The sequence below is a fragment of the Canis lupus genome, chromosome 26 (genome assembly GCF_011100685.1).
Source record: "Canis lupus familiaris isolate Mischka breed German Shepherd chromosome 26, alternate assembly UU_Cfam_GSD_1.0, whole genome shotgun sequence".
Taxonomy (NCBI): domain Eukaryota; kingdom Metazoa; phylum Chordata; class Mammalia; order Carnivora; family Canidae; genus Canis; species Canis lupus.
Window position 1 is genome coordinate 30,656,436 of NC_049247.1, and position 12,989 is coordinate 30,669,424.

The following is a 12,989-nucleotide window of genomic DNA, read 5'->3' on the forward strand; positions in this document are numbered from 1 at the left end:
TTGTTTACAGGTGGGTGATGGGCAGGTCTCCTGGAAGCAAGTCGTGTTTGCAAGGACCTGAATCAGGAACGGGCAGATGGATGGGCCTGGAGCTCCCAGCAGGAAGGCAGCGCAATCTTTTTTTTTTTTTTTTAATTATTTTATTTTTTTACTTATGAGAGACACACACACAGAGGCAGAGACTTAGGAAGAGGGAGAAGCAGGCTCCCTGCAAGGAGCCCGATGAGGGCCTCAATCCCGGACCCCGGGGTCACGCCCTGAGCCGAAGGCAGACACTCAACCGCTGAGCCACCCGGGCGTCCCAAGGCGGTGCAGTCTTGACCCGAAGCCGTTCGCACGTTGAGGACTTGCATGCATGGAAAAGTCCCGCGTCCCACGCGGAGGAAACCGCGGCCACCCCAACCTGAAGGCCGAAGACGCAGCAGGATGCTCCGCCTTTGGCTAGGCACAGCCTTCCCGCCAAAGCCCCATCCAATCAGAAAGCGCCATGCTCCGTGAGTCAAGCCACAGCCAATCAGAAGTGGGCTTCCAGGCCTCGGTCTGCCCCGAAGCGCTGCGGGCCAATGGGCGGCTGGGCAGCGACGGGCCAATCCGCGGCAGCGTGCGCACGGCGGCGGAGGCGGCAGTTGGGCGCGTGGCGTCTGTGGCGGCGGTTGAGGTCTAGGAGCAGCGTTGGGCAGCGGCGGAGCTCACCATGGTGAGGCCCCAGGGCCTGGTCCGCGGTGGCGCGACCCCGCCACTATTGCTGTGTGAACGCCGGGCTGGAGGGTGGACGACGCCTGTCACGTGAGGCGCTAGGCCGGGGCACGGCGGGGACCGGGGTGCGCCCGGGAGGCCCAGGGCTGCGGGGCGAGCGGGCCATGTGCTCTCACTTGGCCCCTGGGCGCGTGGGCCCGACGGCCGTGGCGGCCTGCTTCCTGGGGGTCGGCAGGTGCAGGCGGTTCTGCGGAGATTGCGCCTTTCACCTGCCAGGCTGGCCGCTGGGCGGTTGGCGGCCTCGGTGCGGTCTCGGAGAAGACCAGCCGCAGTGGTGGGCTCCTGAACACGGGAGGGCCCTTCTCAGACTTCTGGGCCCCAGGACATCCCTACGGTATTACCAGTTATCCAGGACTCCAGAAAGCTTTTGTTTGTGTGGGTTACATCCACAGGCATTTGTCATGTTAGACATTAAAAGTGAGACAACTTTAAAAATATTTGTTCGCTTTAAGGCAACGCGTAAATAACAAACATCCAAGTCGTAATAGCCATAGCTTGTCACCTCTTTGTAGGAAAATAACGTTCCATGACAAAAGCAGCTAGTTCAGTTGGCAACCCAAAACACACAAATGCTGTTTCTCGAGAGCTGTATTTTAGTAGGTATACAAGTACTTTATGGATACTTTTTAAAAAATTATTTATTTACTTATTTATTTATTTATTTATTTATTTATTTATTTATTTATTTATTTATTTAATAGTCACACACACAGAGAGAGAGGCAGAGACACAGGCAGAGGGAGAAGCAGGCTCCATGCAGGAGCCCGACGTGGGACTCGATCCCGGTCCCCTGGGCTAAAGGCGGCACTAAACTGCTGAGCCACCTGGGATGCCCTGATTTTATTCTTTTTAAAGATTTGCCTATTTATTTTTAGAGGCAGAGCCTGCCAGCCGGGGCCAGAGGGAGAAGAGAGAATCTTCAAGTAGACTCCCCACTGAGCATGGAGCCCAATGCAGGGCTGAATCCCAGGACCCTGAGATCATGACCAGAGTTGAAATCGAGAGTTGGCTGCTTAACTGACTGAGCCCCATGCGGGTGTAGATTTTATTTTTTTATTTTTTGATTTTTCTTAAGTTTTATTTATTTATTCATGATAGACACACAGAGAGAGAGAGAGAGGCAGAGACACAGGCAGAGGGAGAAGCAGGCTCCATGCAGGGAGCCCGACGCGGGACTTGATCCCTGGTCTTCAGGACCAGGCCCTTGGCTGAAGATGGCGCTAAACCACTGAGCCACCAGGGCTGCCCGCAGGTGTAGATTTTAGAAAATTAATTTTTGCTTCATCATGAACATTCTTAAATGAAATTGACCTTTTTCCCCCTTTTTATCTTGTTACCATGTGTTCATAAAGGTGGAGAATCTATTGAGTGCCGGTACAGTTTGTTGCTGCTACCTTGATTTGTGCTCAAGCACCAGCAGTTCTACCCACTTCTGATTATGTACCATTAGTGTAAATGTGAACATGGTGAGAAGGGCTGATCACTTCAGCTGTCCTACTATGAAATTGCTTTAATTTCCATGTACCCGAATAGGTGTTTGGCTCTCTAGTGGCCTGGGAACTCCAGATTACTTTGAGGACTGTTGGTGGGTTGGGAATCGGTAGAAACAATGGATCATTGACAGGAGGAAGCAGAGCTTTATTGTAAAGTAAAGGAATGAGGAAAGCAGAAAGGTCTGCACATTTGCTGGCTGGAAATTGAAGCTTCTGGGTAAGTAGGGAATAAGGTTATCTGCCAAGAATACGAAGAGAGCAGTTGGGCTGGTGCCTGGAAAAAGAGGAAGTTTCAAATAATTTTTTCAGAGGAGATAAATCAGACTAAAGGAATTGTAAAATTTTAATGATCCACGTGAGGTTGGCAATGGATTTATAACTTATATAAATTTATAATTTCTGTTGAAAGCTAGGAATGATTTTCCTGATTGCTTTTGATTAGTCTCATTGGTTAGATAATCAGATGAAAATGACCTTGCAAATCACATAGCACATCAGCCCCCATTTTGTAAAAGAAATTGAGGCATTTTCTCAGGGTACAGAGCTTACTGTGATTATAGTGGGGCTGAATAAGTGGAAAACCGAATCAGGCACTCTGTGAAGTACAGGCTGCTTGGATTTAAGTAAGGCAAAATGAATAATACAGATTTGCAAATGGCGTGATTGGGTGGCTTCCAAACGACTTGCCAGAGTGTTGATGGGTTCCTTTTCTGAAGGATTGAGCTGTTGTCATTGAAGAAGTTCTTTCTGGAACTGAATGCTTCCTTCTGGATGGATTCTTGGGGGTTTGCAGCATTGTGTGAATCTCTGTGCTCCTAATTTGAACTTTAGTGCTTGTAATACAAAACAGGACTTCAAGTTCTCTGTATACTGTACATTAGGATTTAGAGTAGGTGGGACACCTTGAATTTCATTTGAGTTCCTCTAAGGATGACATGTCTAAAATAGAACAAATGATTAATAACTGTACAGTTAGGCTCCTGGCAGGAAAGATATGATACTGTCAAAATAGGTATTTTGAGGAGAATCATTAAAAAGGTACTACCTAGGGCAGCCCCGATGGCCCAGCGGTTTGGCGCCGCCTTCAGCTGGGGCTGTGATCCTGGAGACCCGGGATCGAGTTCCACATTGGGCTCCCTGCAGAGAGCGTGCTTCTCCCTCTGCCTGTGTCTCTGCCTCTCTGTCTGATAGATACATACATACATACATACATACATTTCTTAAAAAACAAAAAAAGGTACTATCTAGGGATGCCTGGGTAACTCCGTGGTTGAGCATCGCCTTTGGCTCAGAGTGTGATCCCAAGATCAAGTTCCCATATCGGGCTCCCTGCAGGGATCCTGCTTCTCCCTCTGCCTGTGCCTCTGTCTGCCTCTCTCTCTCTCTCTCTCATGAATAAATCTTTTTTAAAAAGGTACTATTGGGGATCCCTGGGTGGCCCAGCAGTTTAGCGCCTGCCTTTGGCCCAGGGCGTTCCTGGAGTCCCGGGATCGAGTCCCGCGTCGGGCTCCCAGCATGGAGCCTGCTTCTTCCTCCTCTCTGTGCCTCTCTCTCTCTGTCTATCATAAATAAGTAAATAAATAAATGTTTAAAAAGGTACTATCTATAAAAGTATGGGCAGGGTCTAAGGAAACCACCGAAGGACAGTGCAGTAGCATTTGTGATGTCTGGTAGCTATTAACTCCTAGCTTTGAAGGTGAAGAGGAGTGGTTACTAGAAGGTGAGAAGGAAGCTATATGAAGAGCACTGACTGCTGACAGTTTGTGGCCTGATAAACACACTCAAGGAACCCATGGCAGTTCTGGTAGTGAGGGAGCACCCTGACCACACTGTCCTCTAACCTCCCAGTCTCCTGCTGATACCTGCCATTGCCCAAAGGAATGAGAAGCCAGGGGCAAGGAAGCCCTTTAAATATAGTTCACATGGGTCAACCTCCCTGAGCATAGACCTAGATGGGGAAAAATAGAGGTTAGATGTAGGTGGGCAGATAGAAGACACACATGCAGTGCCCACCAGCCATGGGCTATGGTGAGTTGTGTCCTAGTTCACTTTTCCTTCCCTGAGTCTATATTATGTGTTACCTTGCCTTTGGAGAAGACACCATCAAAAACAAATACTCTCAGGTGGCTCAGTGGTTGAGTGTCTGCCTTTGGCTCAGAGCGTGATTGGAATCAGGTCCCACATCAGGCTCCCTGCTTGGAGCCTGCTTCTCCTCCCTCTGTGTCTCTGCCTCTCTCTGGGTCTATTGTGAATAAGTAAAATCTTAAAAAAAAACTTTTTTAAGGTCTTCTGTAATATTCATGAGAGACACAGAGAGAGAGAAGCAGAGACACAGGCAGAGGGAGAAGCAGGCCCCATGCAGGGAGTCCGAAGTGGGACTTGATCCTGGGACTCCGGGACCATACCCTAGGCCGAAGGCAGGCGCTAAACCGCTGAGCCACCCAGGAATCCCTTAAAAAATTTTTTAAAACCTAATATTCTCTAGAGAATAACTTATGGTTAACCATAAAGTGGAGTTTACTACTGATGTTACATGAGTGGTAGGAAATACTTTGTATAGGGGATAAGTCTAGCACTTAGTAGCTAGAGTGATTTAGAGCACCTGTATTCATAGGGACAGAAGGATCACATAAGCTTTCTGGGAAAGGTTTGTGAAAGCCTTAGAAAGTGAAATACATGTATTATGTTTTGCATGCCACATAGTATTCATTGCCTTGAAGACAAGGGAGTCTCAATGCTTCTGTTCTGGTCCCCAGCGCGAGTGCATCTCTATCCACGTGGGGCAGGCAGGTGTCCAGATCGGCAATGCCTGCTGGGAACTGTACTGCCTTGAACATGGAATTCAGCCTGATGGTCAAATGCCAAGTGACAAAACCATCGGCGGTGGGGATGACTCGTTCAACACGTTCTTCAGCGAGACTGGGGCTGGCAAGCATGTGCCCAGAGCAGTGTTTGTGGACCTGGAACCCACCGTGGTCGGTAGGTCCTGGGGCACTTGGCGGCTTTGCTGGGAGAGTGGGGGAGCCTCCCTGAAGCCCCATCCATGTCCCCTGTGCTCCTTCGAATCCTTCTACAGAAAGGATGGGACGTACAAGTGTATGCCCGTGGCTGTGTTAGGTGAGAAACCACGGGGTTAGTGCTTAAAGTGTCCTTGACACCGAGGCTCCTAATTTAGGAGAACCTAAAGTACAGACCAAAGATGGGCTGGGACTAGATTCACTTGTGGCCGCCTCAGAGCCAGGCGGGTGGCTATGTAGACCCCACCTGCAGGGTGCCCAGTCACCGGCCCCGCCCTGACTCTGCACACATCTGATGCAGGTGCACAAGAGTCTTGACCTGCATCTTAGACATAGAAGGTAACTAGAGAAGATTCGTTGGGATCCTGCAGATTAGAAGCCTGAGGTGGTTCCCAGGGAGAGCTACAAAGAGAGAGCACCTTCAGTGGCCACCCAGGAGAAGACAATGTCACCCTGAAGTGTGAGGCGCAGGCCACATAGGGTGCCCCAATGGGACTTCCTGGCAAAGTGCTGCTGACGTGGTGACTGTCCAGGATGTAAGGGATTTTTTAGTTAGACTCTTGGATGTAGCTCCAGATCTGAAGAAATAATTTCATGGGTGAGGGTGTGAGTGGTTTCCCTTCTTTGGGAACCAGTCAGATTGGACTTGGTATCTCCAGCTGATGTGACCTACTAGAGCCATAGATTGCAGCTGTGGTCTGCATGTTGCACAGACATTTTCTATGAGACCCTGATGCTGCTGCCCCCCAAGGAACAGCATGTGCTTGGTAGATCCAAAGGGTCCCCGAATCTATCCCCCTTGGCGAGTTAACAACAGGCCTTGAAGACCCACTGCCCACGTGTCCTCTTTGCAGATGAAGTGCGCACGGGGACCTACAGGCAGCTCTTCCACCCAGAGCAGCTGATCACCGGGAAGGAGGATGCAGCCAATAATTACGCCAGAGGCCATTACACCATCGGCAAGGAGATCGTTGACCTGGTCCTGGACCGGATCCGGAAACTGGTAAGAGGGCGCTAAGGAAGCTTCTTGTGGGTGTTGCCCTGGACAGGAGGGTGGGCAGGAGATGACTTTGACAAAACCCCAGGCCAGAATCTCGAGTCCACATCTTCCTTCGCATGTGGCTTCAGTGCCTCCTCCATCACCCATCCGTCTTAACATCTGCCCCGCTCTTTGCTTCTGAGCATCACGCGGGTGCCCTGTGGACGGTTTGAATGCGTGGTGTCCTGCAGAGGGAAAGAGAAGTGACTGTGGGTCATCGGAGGCTGGTGGTGCGGCTCCTTCCCCGGCGGCACTGACTCTCGGTCTGTGATTTCTCTCAGGCGGATCTGTGCACAGGGCTGCAGGGCTTCCTCATCTTCCACAGTTTCGGGGGCGGCACCGGCTCTGGGTTTGCATCTCTGCTCATGGAGCGGCTGTCGGTGGACTACGGCAAGAAGTCCAAGCTGGAATTTGCCATCTACCCGGCTCCCCAGGTGTCCACGGCCGTGGTGGAGCCCTACAACTCCATCCTGACCACCCACACCACCCTGGAGCATTCCGACTGTGCCTTCATGGTGGACAACGAGGCCATCTACGACATATGTCGGCGCAACCTGGATATCGAGCGGCCCACGTACACCAACCTCAATCGTCTGATCGGGCAGATCGTGTCCTCCATCACAGCCTCCCTGCGATTCGATGGGGCCCTGAACGTCGACTTGACGGAATTCCAGACCAACCTGGTCCCGTACCCCCGCATCCACTTCCCCCTGGCCACCTATGCCCCGGTCATCTCAGCCGAGAAGGCCTACCACGAGCAGCTGTCCGTGGCCGAGATCACCAATGCCTGCTTCGAGCCGGCCAACCAGATGGTCAAGTGTGACCCTCGGCACGGCAAGTACATGGCCTGCTGCATGTTGTACAGGGGGGACGTGGTCCCGAAAGATGTCAACGCGGCCATCGCCACCATCAAGACCAAGCGCACCATCCAGTTTGTGGATTGGTGCCCGACTGGATTTAAGGTAGGACTGGGTGATGATGTGAGGTTTCCCCCGTCAGGGGCAGCCGACCAAGTACAGAAGGCCTTTTGTGGAGAATACCTCTGATCCATGGCAGCCAGCCCCTGGTCATCTGAGCCCGAGTGATAGATAATTTATTCAGTGGGGCCTTTTGAACTTCCTTCCTTAGTTATCACACTGTATATATGTGATGAGAATTTTTTTTAACTTCAAACAGGAAATTTTTAGAACCAATTTTTGTTTCCTCTTTTGGGTGGTTAATTTGTGTGGAAAATGTAGTTTGGGTTTAGAAATGCAGAAATTTTGGAAGCATTTTGAGAATTTATGTGGATATTTTAAATTGGGGCATTAATACAAACATTGCTGTCGCTAAACACTTCATTCCACTGGCACATACAAGTTAAACCCAATCTAAATATCGCATGCAATATTTGATTTAGAGAAAAACTGTCATGTTTTTGGGGAAAAAATGATGCTATATTTATTTCTCTTTTGGTAAGCTTAGCAGTTCTGACCTGAGTTTGCCTCCAGCATAGTTTGTAGCCATCTTCCATTTGATACAGGATAGGAAACTTGATGTCACTTTGCAGCTTTACCCATAGTTTAAATACTAAACCCTATCAAGGCTTTCCATCATAAAATTTCATGTGAACACAGCCACACCTGTTCATTGATGTGCTGTTGTGGCTGCTTTGTGCTACAAAGACTGAAGTAATTGTGACAGAGACCATGTGGCCCCACCAGCCTAGAATACGTACTGTCTTGCCCTTGACGTTCTAAGTGACCCTGTGTATTGCTACCCAAACCTCTGTCCTCTGGTTTAGAAATTTGGAATGCCTCTACTTTGGTCTCAGCCCTGGATTATCACCCCCTTTCTCTTATTAGCACACCTAGGCCGCCTCCTGTTGCAGTGGTAGCAGCAGTCCTCAGACCTCTGACAGGAATCCTGTTGTCCTGGATTCACAGGCTAGCTCTCTCAATGGGAGACCGGGGTGGCAGGATGATCTCCCCTCATAATAAAACCATAGTGCTGTGACTCGAGCAGAAGAGGTTTCAGCTACAGCAGTGAATCCTCGTCTGTAGAATCCTATGGAGAAAATGCCATCTAAGGCATACAAAGCATTATTCCTTTTTAGAAGAAACCATCCTGTTACCTGAGCACCTCACATGGCTCAGAGGCTGGGACACAGCCCTTCAGGCAGCTTGGAACCGAGCCAGGCTGGCTGGCCCCTTTTTCCCTGTTGTCCTTGTCTAGAAACCAGCACCCTGCTCGCCTGACACTTTGCCTGGCACAAAGAAGGCACTTGCAGATCTCCTGTTTGCATGAAAGCACCCACCGTTTCTGGGTTTGACTGAAGCTTCACAGTCTGCCTTCTTCCTTTTCTCTGGCAGGTGGGCATCAACTACCAGCCCCCCACTGTCGTCCCCGGGGGTGACCTGGCCAAGGTGCAGCGGGCCGTGTGCATGCTGAGCAACACTACCGCCATCGCCGAGGCCTGGGCCCGCCTGGACCATAAGTTTGACCTCATGTATGCAAAACGAGCCTTTGTGCACTGGTATGTGGGGGAAGGCATGGAGGAAGGGGAGTTCTCCGAGGCCCGGGAGGACCTGGCAGCCCTGGAGAAAGATTATGAAGAGGTGGGCGTGGATTCCGTGGAAGCAGAGGCTGAAGAAGGCGAAGAATACTGACCGGAGCGGAGCTGGCAACCATCTCTTTGTATCGCCCCCACTATAACATTACGAGATAGGTTTACCTATTAAAGTTTCTGTTTGAAGCATCATGTACCTTGTCCTGCACTTTGACATTATTCTGATCCAGATCCCTGCCTTTTCCAAGTGGATTTCCGGGGGCTAAAAAGCAGGTTTCCTCTCAGAAAAAAAATTAAGCATGTCTGTATGTTTAGTTACATTAATCCTAGAAGAAGGCTTCAAGTCATGGCTGAGGGAATTAGGAAAAATACTTTGGTTCTTAAATCTTTCACTCATTCTTGATGTTCCTTTGGAGAATGGAATTGTAACCCAGTTTGTTTTTCCAAATCGTGGAATGGCCACTTTGACTCAGTCTTGTGTGTCCAGGGAGGCAGTCCTGCCCCAGTGCAAACTCATTTACTGAGGCTCCGTTTCTAGCAAGGTCTTTGTTTTGGGGGGCTTTGCTTTAATTTTTTTTTTTTTTTTTAAGAGAGCAAGGGAGTATGAGCAGGGGGGAGGAGCAAAGGAGTCCAAACTCCTGCCAGACCCTAGGACCCCAAGGTCATGACCTGAGTTGAAGGCAGATGGCTTAACTGAGCCACCCACGTGCCGTTGTTTGTTTTTTTTTTTTTCGTTTGTTTTTTTAAAAGATTTATTCATTTTCATTTAGACCCAAGTACAAACAGGAGGGGCAGAGGAAGGCTGACGGAGACTCCCAAGCCAAATGCATTGGCCCAGGGGTTCCACCTAAGGACCCTGAGGTCATGACCTGAGCTGAGACCAAGAGCAGGATGCTCGACTGGTTGGGCCACCCATGTGCCCCTAGGCACTAATTGAGCGGCTTCTCGGCCAGAAGGAATTACAATCGGGCCTTCTGCCCATTACATTTTTCCGGAGTGTGGGGAGTGGCCACCGCCCGCCCACCCCATTGCCGGCACCTCTCCCGGAGTAGCTGCGGGTCCTGGACTCTGTCAGGTCATTTTGATTCGCATCTTGGCCCCCTTTTCTTCTCGCTGGAGCTCCTTTCTTGCAGTCCGGCCAGAGTGGGTCCCGGGCGAATCCTTGGATGCCGAGGTGTTCCCAAAACACAAAGAGGGACCACGTGCGGGACGGCGCACCCCCGGCGGCGAGCTGAGGCGCCCGCCGCTTCCGGGGCCAGCCCCGCCCCTCGGCGGCGCGCCGCGCTCTTCCGAGTCTCTATGGTACCAACTTCCCCCGCGCGCCACTCCTCGCGAGACTTCGGCGGCGCAGCAATGGCGAGATCGTGAGTGCCGCTGACGGGAGTCAGGAGAACGGGCTGGGACGGGGCTCGGGCAAGATCGGGCCGGGGGAGATCCGGCAGGCCTGGGCCGCCTGGCGCGGAGCGGCGGCTGGGGGCGCGAGGCCCCTCTGGGCCTGGACAGCCGCCCACGACCAAGCTCCCGCCTCTTTCCCAGATGCCGCGTCACTGCTCCGCCGCCGGCTGCTGCACACGGGACACGCGCGAGACGCGCAACCGCGGCATCTCTTTCCACAGGTCAGCGCGCGTGCGCATGCGCCCGTTTTACCCTCTTCGCGGAGCCACGATTGCGCACGCGCCTTCCTCTGTTTGGCGCGAGGCTTGTATTTGTAGGTGGGAAGGGGTGACGGGGGCGGTGCCGGTAGGACCGGCTCTAGACGGAAAGGTGGCGCGGGCGGCCCGCCGGCCTGGGGCCTCTGCCCTCGGGCCCTTACCTGCCGGGTGATCCCCAGGAAGTTGCTCTCCTTGAGGCCTGTTTCCTGGCCTGGGCCTGGCAGGTGGCAGCGGGTGCCCGGCCAGCCCTCGCTGCCCGGAGCGCGGGCACCCTGGTGCTCACTGGTTTGTGGCTCCGCAGACTTCCCAAGAAGGACAACCCGAGGCGAGGCTTGTGGCTGGCCAACTGCCAGCGGCTGGACCCTAGCGGCCAGGGCCTGTGGGACCCGGCTTCCGAGTACATCTACTTCTGCTCCAAACACTTCGAGGAGAACTGCTTTGAGCTGGTGGGCATCAGGTGAGCTCCTCGGCGGCCACGGCCGGGCAGGGTTTGAGGAGCTGGCCGCTGGGGGCGGCTGCAGGGCCAGGAGAGGAGGCTCCTGAGTCACTGGCTGGGGGACAGCGTGGCTGCCTCTCCCCAGCCTCGTATCTCAGGGACCGCGAGACCCATCCCCTCGGGATGACTGTGCCACTGGCAGAAAAACACGAGCTTTCTCAGAGGCCGTTCCTTGCAGCCCAAGTCCTGCCAGCAAGTCCGTAACAAAATCATTCTTTTTGGCTGGTCAGCCTAGTTCTTAACTGTGAGGAGTCCCGCAGGGAAGAGATTGGTGTAACTGCCTACCTTGGCATTCCTTTAGCTACGTGCTTGCAACATGCCTACCCACCTCCCACAGCGCTAGCATGGGAAAGCCTGATTCGGGGTGCTGGAGGCGTGGTAGTTCTGTGCCCCGCAGGTGGCCCCGGGTGGCAGTATGTGTTGTCCATCTCATCCAGGCTGCTTTCCCCTACAGTGGGTATCACAGGCTGAAGGAGGGGGCGGTTCCCACGATATTTGAGTCTTTCTCCAAGCTACGCCGGACGACCAAGACCAAGGGACACAGTTACCCACCTGGCCCCCCCGACATCAGCCGGCTCCGGCGATGCAGGAAGCGGTATGTGTGCTGTGGGTGGAGGGTGCCTCACTCCCACATCAAGTCTGAAAGATTGGACTGTGTTTAAGGTGTCAGCAGTCTTGCTGAAGAGGGTTCAGAGCCAGCAGCATGGACTCTGATGGGCTGGTGACTTGGGATCTGGCAAGGCCTTGGCCCACCCCATTAGTCTCTCTCTCCCTCTCTCTCTCTCCTCTCAGATGCTCTGACAGCCGGGGGCCCACGACTCCATTTTCTCCACCTCCACCTGCTGATGTCACTTGCTTTCCTGTGGAAGAGGCATCAGCCCCTGCTGCTTTGCCTGCCTCCCCCACTGGGAGGTTGGAGGCTGGCCTCAGCAGCCCCTTCTCAGACCTCCTGGGGCCCCTGGGTGCCCAGGCAGATGAAGCAGGCTGCAGCGCCCAGCCCTCACCGGAGCGGGAGCCAGAGAGACAGCCGTCCCCCCTTGAGCCACGCCCCGTGTCACCCTCAGCCTATATGCTACGCCTCCCACCCCCAGCGGGCGCCTACATCCAGAATGAGCACAGCTACCAGGTGGGCAGCGCCCTGCTCTGGAAGCGGCGGGCTGAGGCCGCACTTGATGCTCTGGACAAGGCCCAGCGCCAGCTGCAGGCCTGCAAGCGGCGAGAGCAGCGCCTGCGGCTCCGGCTAAGCAAGCTGCAGCAGGAACGGGCACGGGAGAAGCGGGCGCAGGCTGATGCCCGCCAGACTCTGAAGGAGCACGTGCAGGACTTTGCCATGCAGCTGAGCAGCAGCATGGCGTGAGTGAAGGGCTGCTGGCCCCGGAGCTTCGGGCTCTTCCTCCCTCAGAATCCACCTGGAAAGGGACCCGGTCTGAGCTGTGTCCACCAGACCTGCCAGATGCCATAATAAAGTGGATTCTAGGAGGCCCTACTATCTGCTTCAGCTGGGGCTGGGGTCCCTCCCCTGGAGTCCGAGCTCTCCGCTGTGGAAAGCAGGAAGTCTGGCTCTTGCCCGCCCCCCCTCATGCAACTCCAGGCCCCACAGGTTCTCTGAAGGACAGGATGGTGTGAGCAGAGGCCAGGGCCGGCGCCAGGAACCTTCTCCTTGGTACCTGAAGCAGTCTAGGCTTAAGCGGTCTAGTCCCTTTGAAAATATTCGTGAAACCCAGGCCAGATGCAGTTTGCGGGGACACCTGTGTGGCTTCCATCTGCTGGCCCAGTCTGTCCAGCAGTCAGTAGGGTGCAGCACCTGAACACCAGCCACCCCCTCACCACCGGGCTGGCTCATCTAGAAAGCGGACAAAGATGGCAATTTCTGACCTGGTGCCATATGCTTGGCAAGTAGTAAGGGCCCACCCAGAAATGACCGGTCTAGTCCCCAGAGCTCTGGGAAGACGTAGGGGAGCTTGGAGGCAGCCATAAGGGCAGCAATC

The 12,989-nt window shown here is 53.3% G+C and overlaps 2 protein-coding genes across 3 annotated transcripts; both read left to right on the forward strand.

Moving 5' to 3' along the window:
- The first annotated feature begins 575 nt into the window (after window positions 1-575).
- LOC477570 (tubulin alpha-3 chain) lies at window positions 576-9,045 on the forward strand. The gene is made up of 5 exons (XM_038575966.1): window positions 576-697; window positions 5,006-5,228; window positions 6,121-6,269; window positions 6,587-7,267; window positions 8,657-9,045. Exons 1-5 carry the CDS (start codon window positions 695-697, stop codon window positions 8,951-8,953), a joined length of 1,353 nt encoding a protein of 450 aa, XP_038431894.1. The 5' UTR covers window positions 576-694; the 3' UTR covers window positions 8,954-9,045.
- A 1,093-nt stretch (window positions 9,046-10,138) lies between these two features.
- THAP7 (THAP domain containing 7) lies at window positions 10,139-12,487 on the forward strand. Of its 2 annotated transcripts, XM_038575970.1 has the most exons (5): window positions 10,139-10,217; window positions 10,390-10,469; window positions 10,807-10,962; window positions 11,456-11,596; window positions 11,794-12,487. In XM_038575970.1, the coding sequence occupies exons 2-5, from the start codon at window positions 10,390-10,392 to the stop codon at window positions 12,356-12,358; spliced, it is 942 nt and encodes a 313-aa protein (XP_038431898.1). In that variant the 5' UTR covers window positions 10,139-10,217; the 3' UTR covers window positions 12,359-12,487. The 2 variants fall into 2 exon arrangements, with proteins under 2 accessions (XP_038431898.1, XP_038431897.1); XM_038575969.1 differs by lacking the exon at window positions 10,139-10,217 and having other exon boundaries at window positions 10,234-10,565.
- The last annotated feature ends 502 nt before the right edge of the window (window positions 12,488-12,989 follow it).

Coding starts and splice junctions, on each gene's coding strand:
- THAP7 (XM_038575969.1), top strand. CDS start 10,390: ATGCCGCGTCACTGCTCCGCCGCCGGCTGCTGCACACGGGACACGCGC. Junction 10,566..10,806: donor CGCGAGGCTTGTATTTGTAG/GTGGGAAGGGGT, acceptor GTGGCTCCGCAG/ACTTCCCAAGAAGGACAACC. Junction 10,963..11,455: donor TTTGAGCTGGTGGGCATCAG/GTGAGCTCCTCG, acceptor TTTCCCCTACAG/TGGGTATCACAGGCTGAAGG.
- LOC477570 (XM_038575966.1), top strand. Junction 5,229..6,120: donor CCTGGAACCCACCGTGGTCG/GTAGGTCCTGGG, acceptor TCCTCTTTGCAG/ATGAAGTGCGCACGGGGACC. Junction 6,270..6,586: donor TGGACCGGATCCGGAAACTG/GTAAGAGGGCGC, acceptor GATTTCTCTCAG/GCGGATCTGTGCACAGGGCT.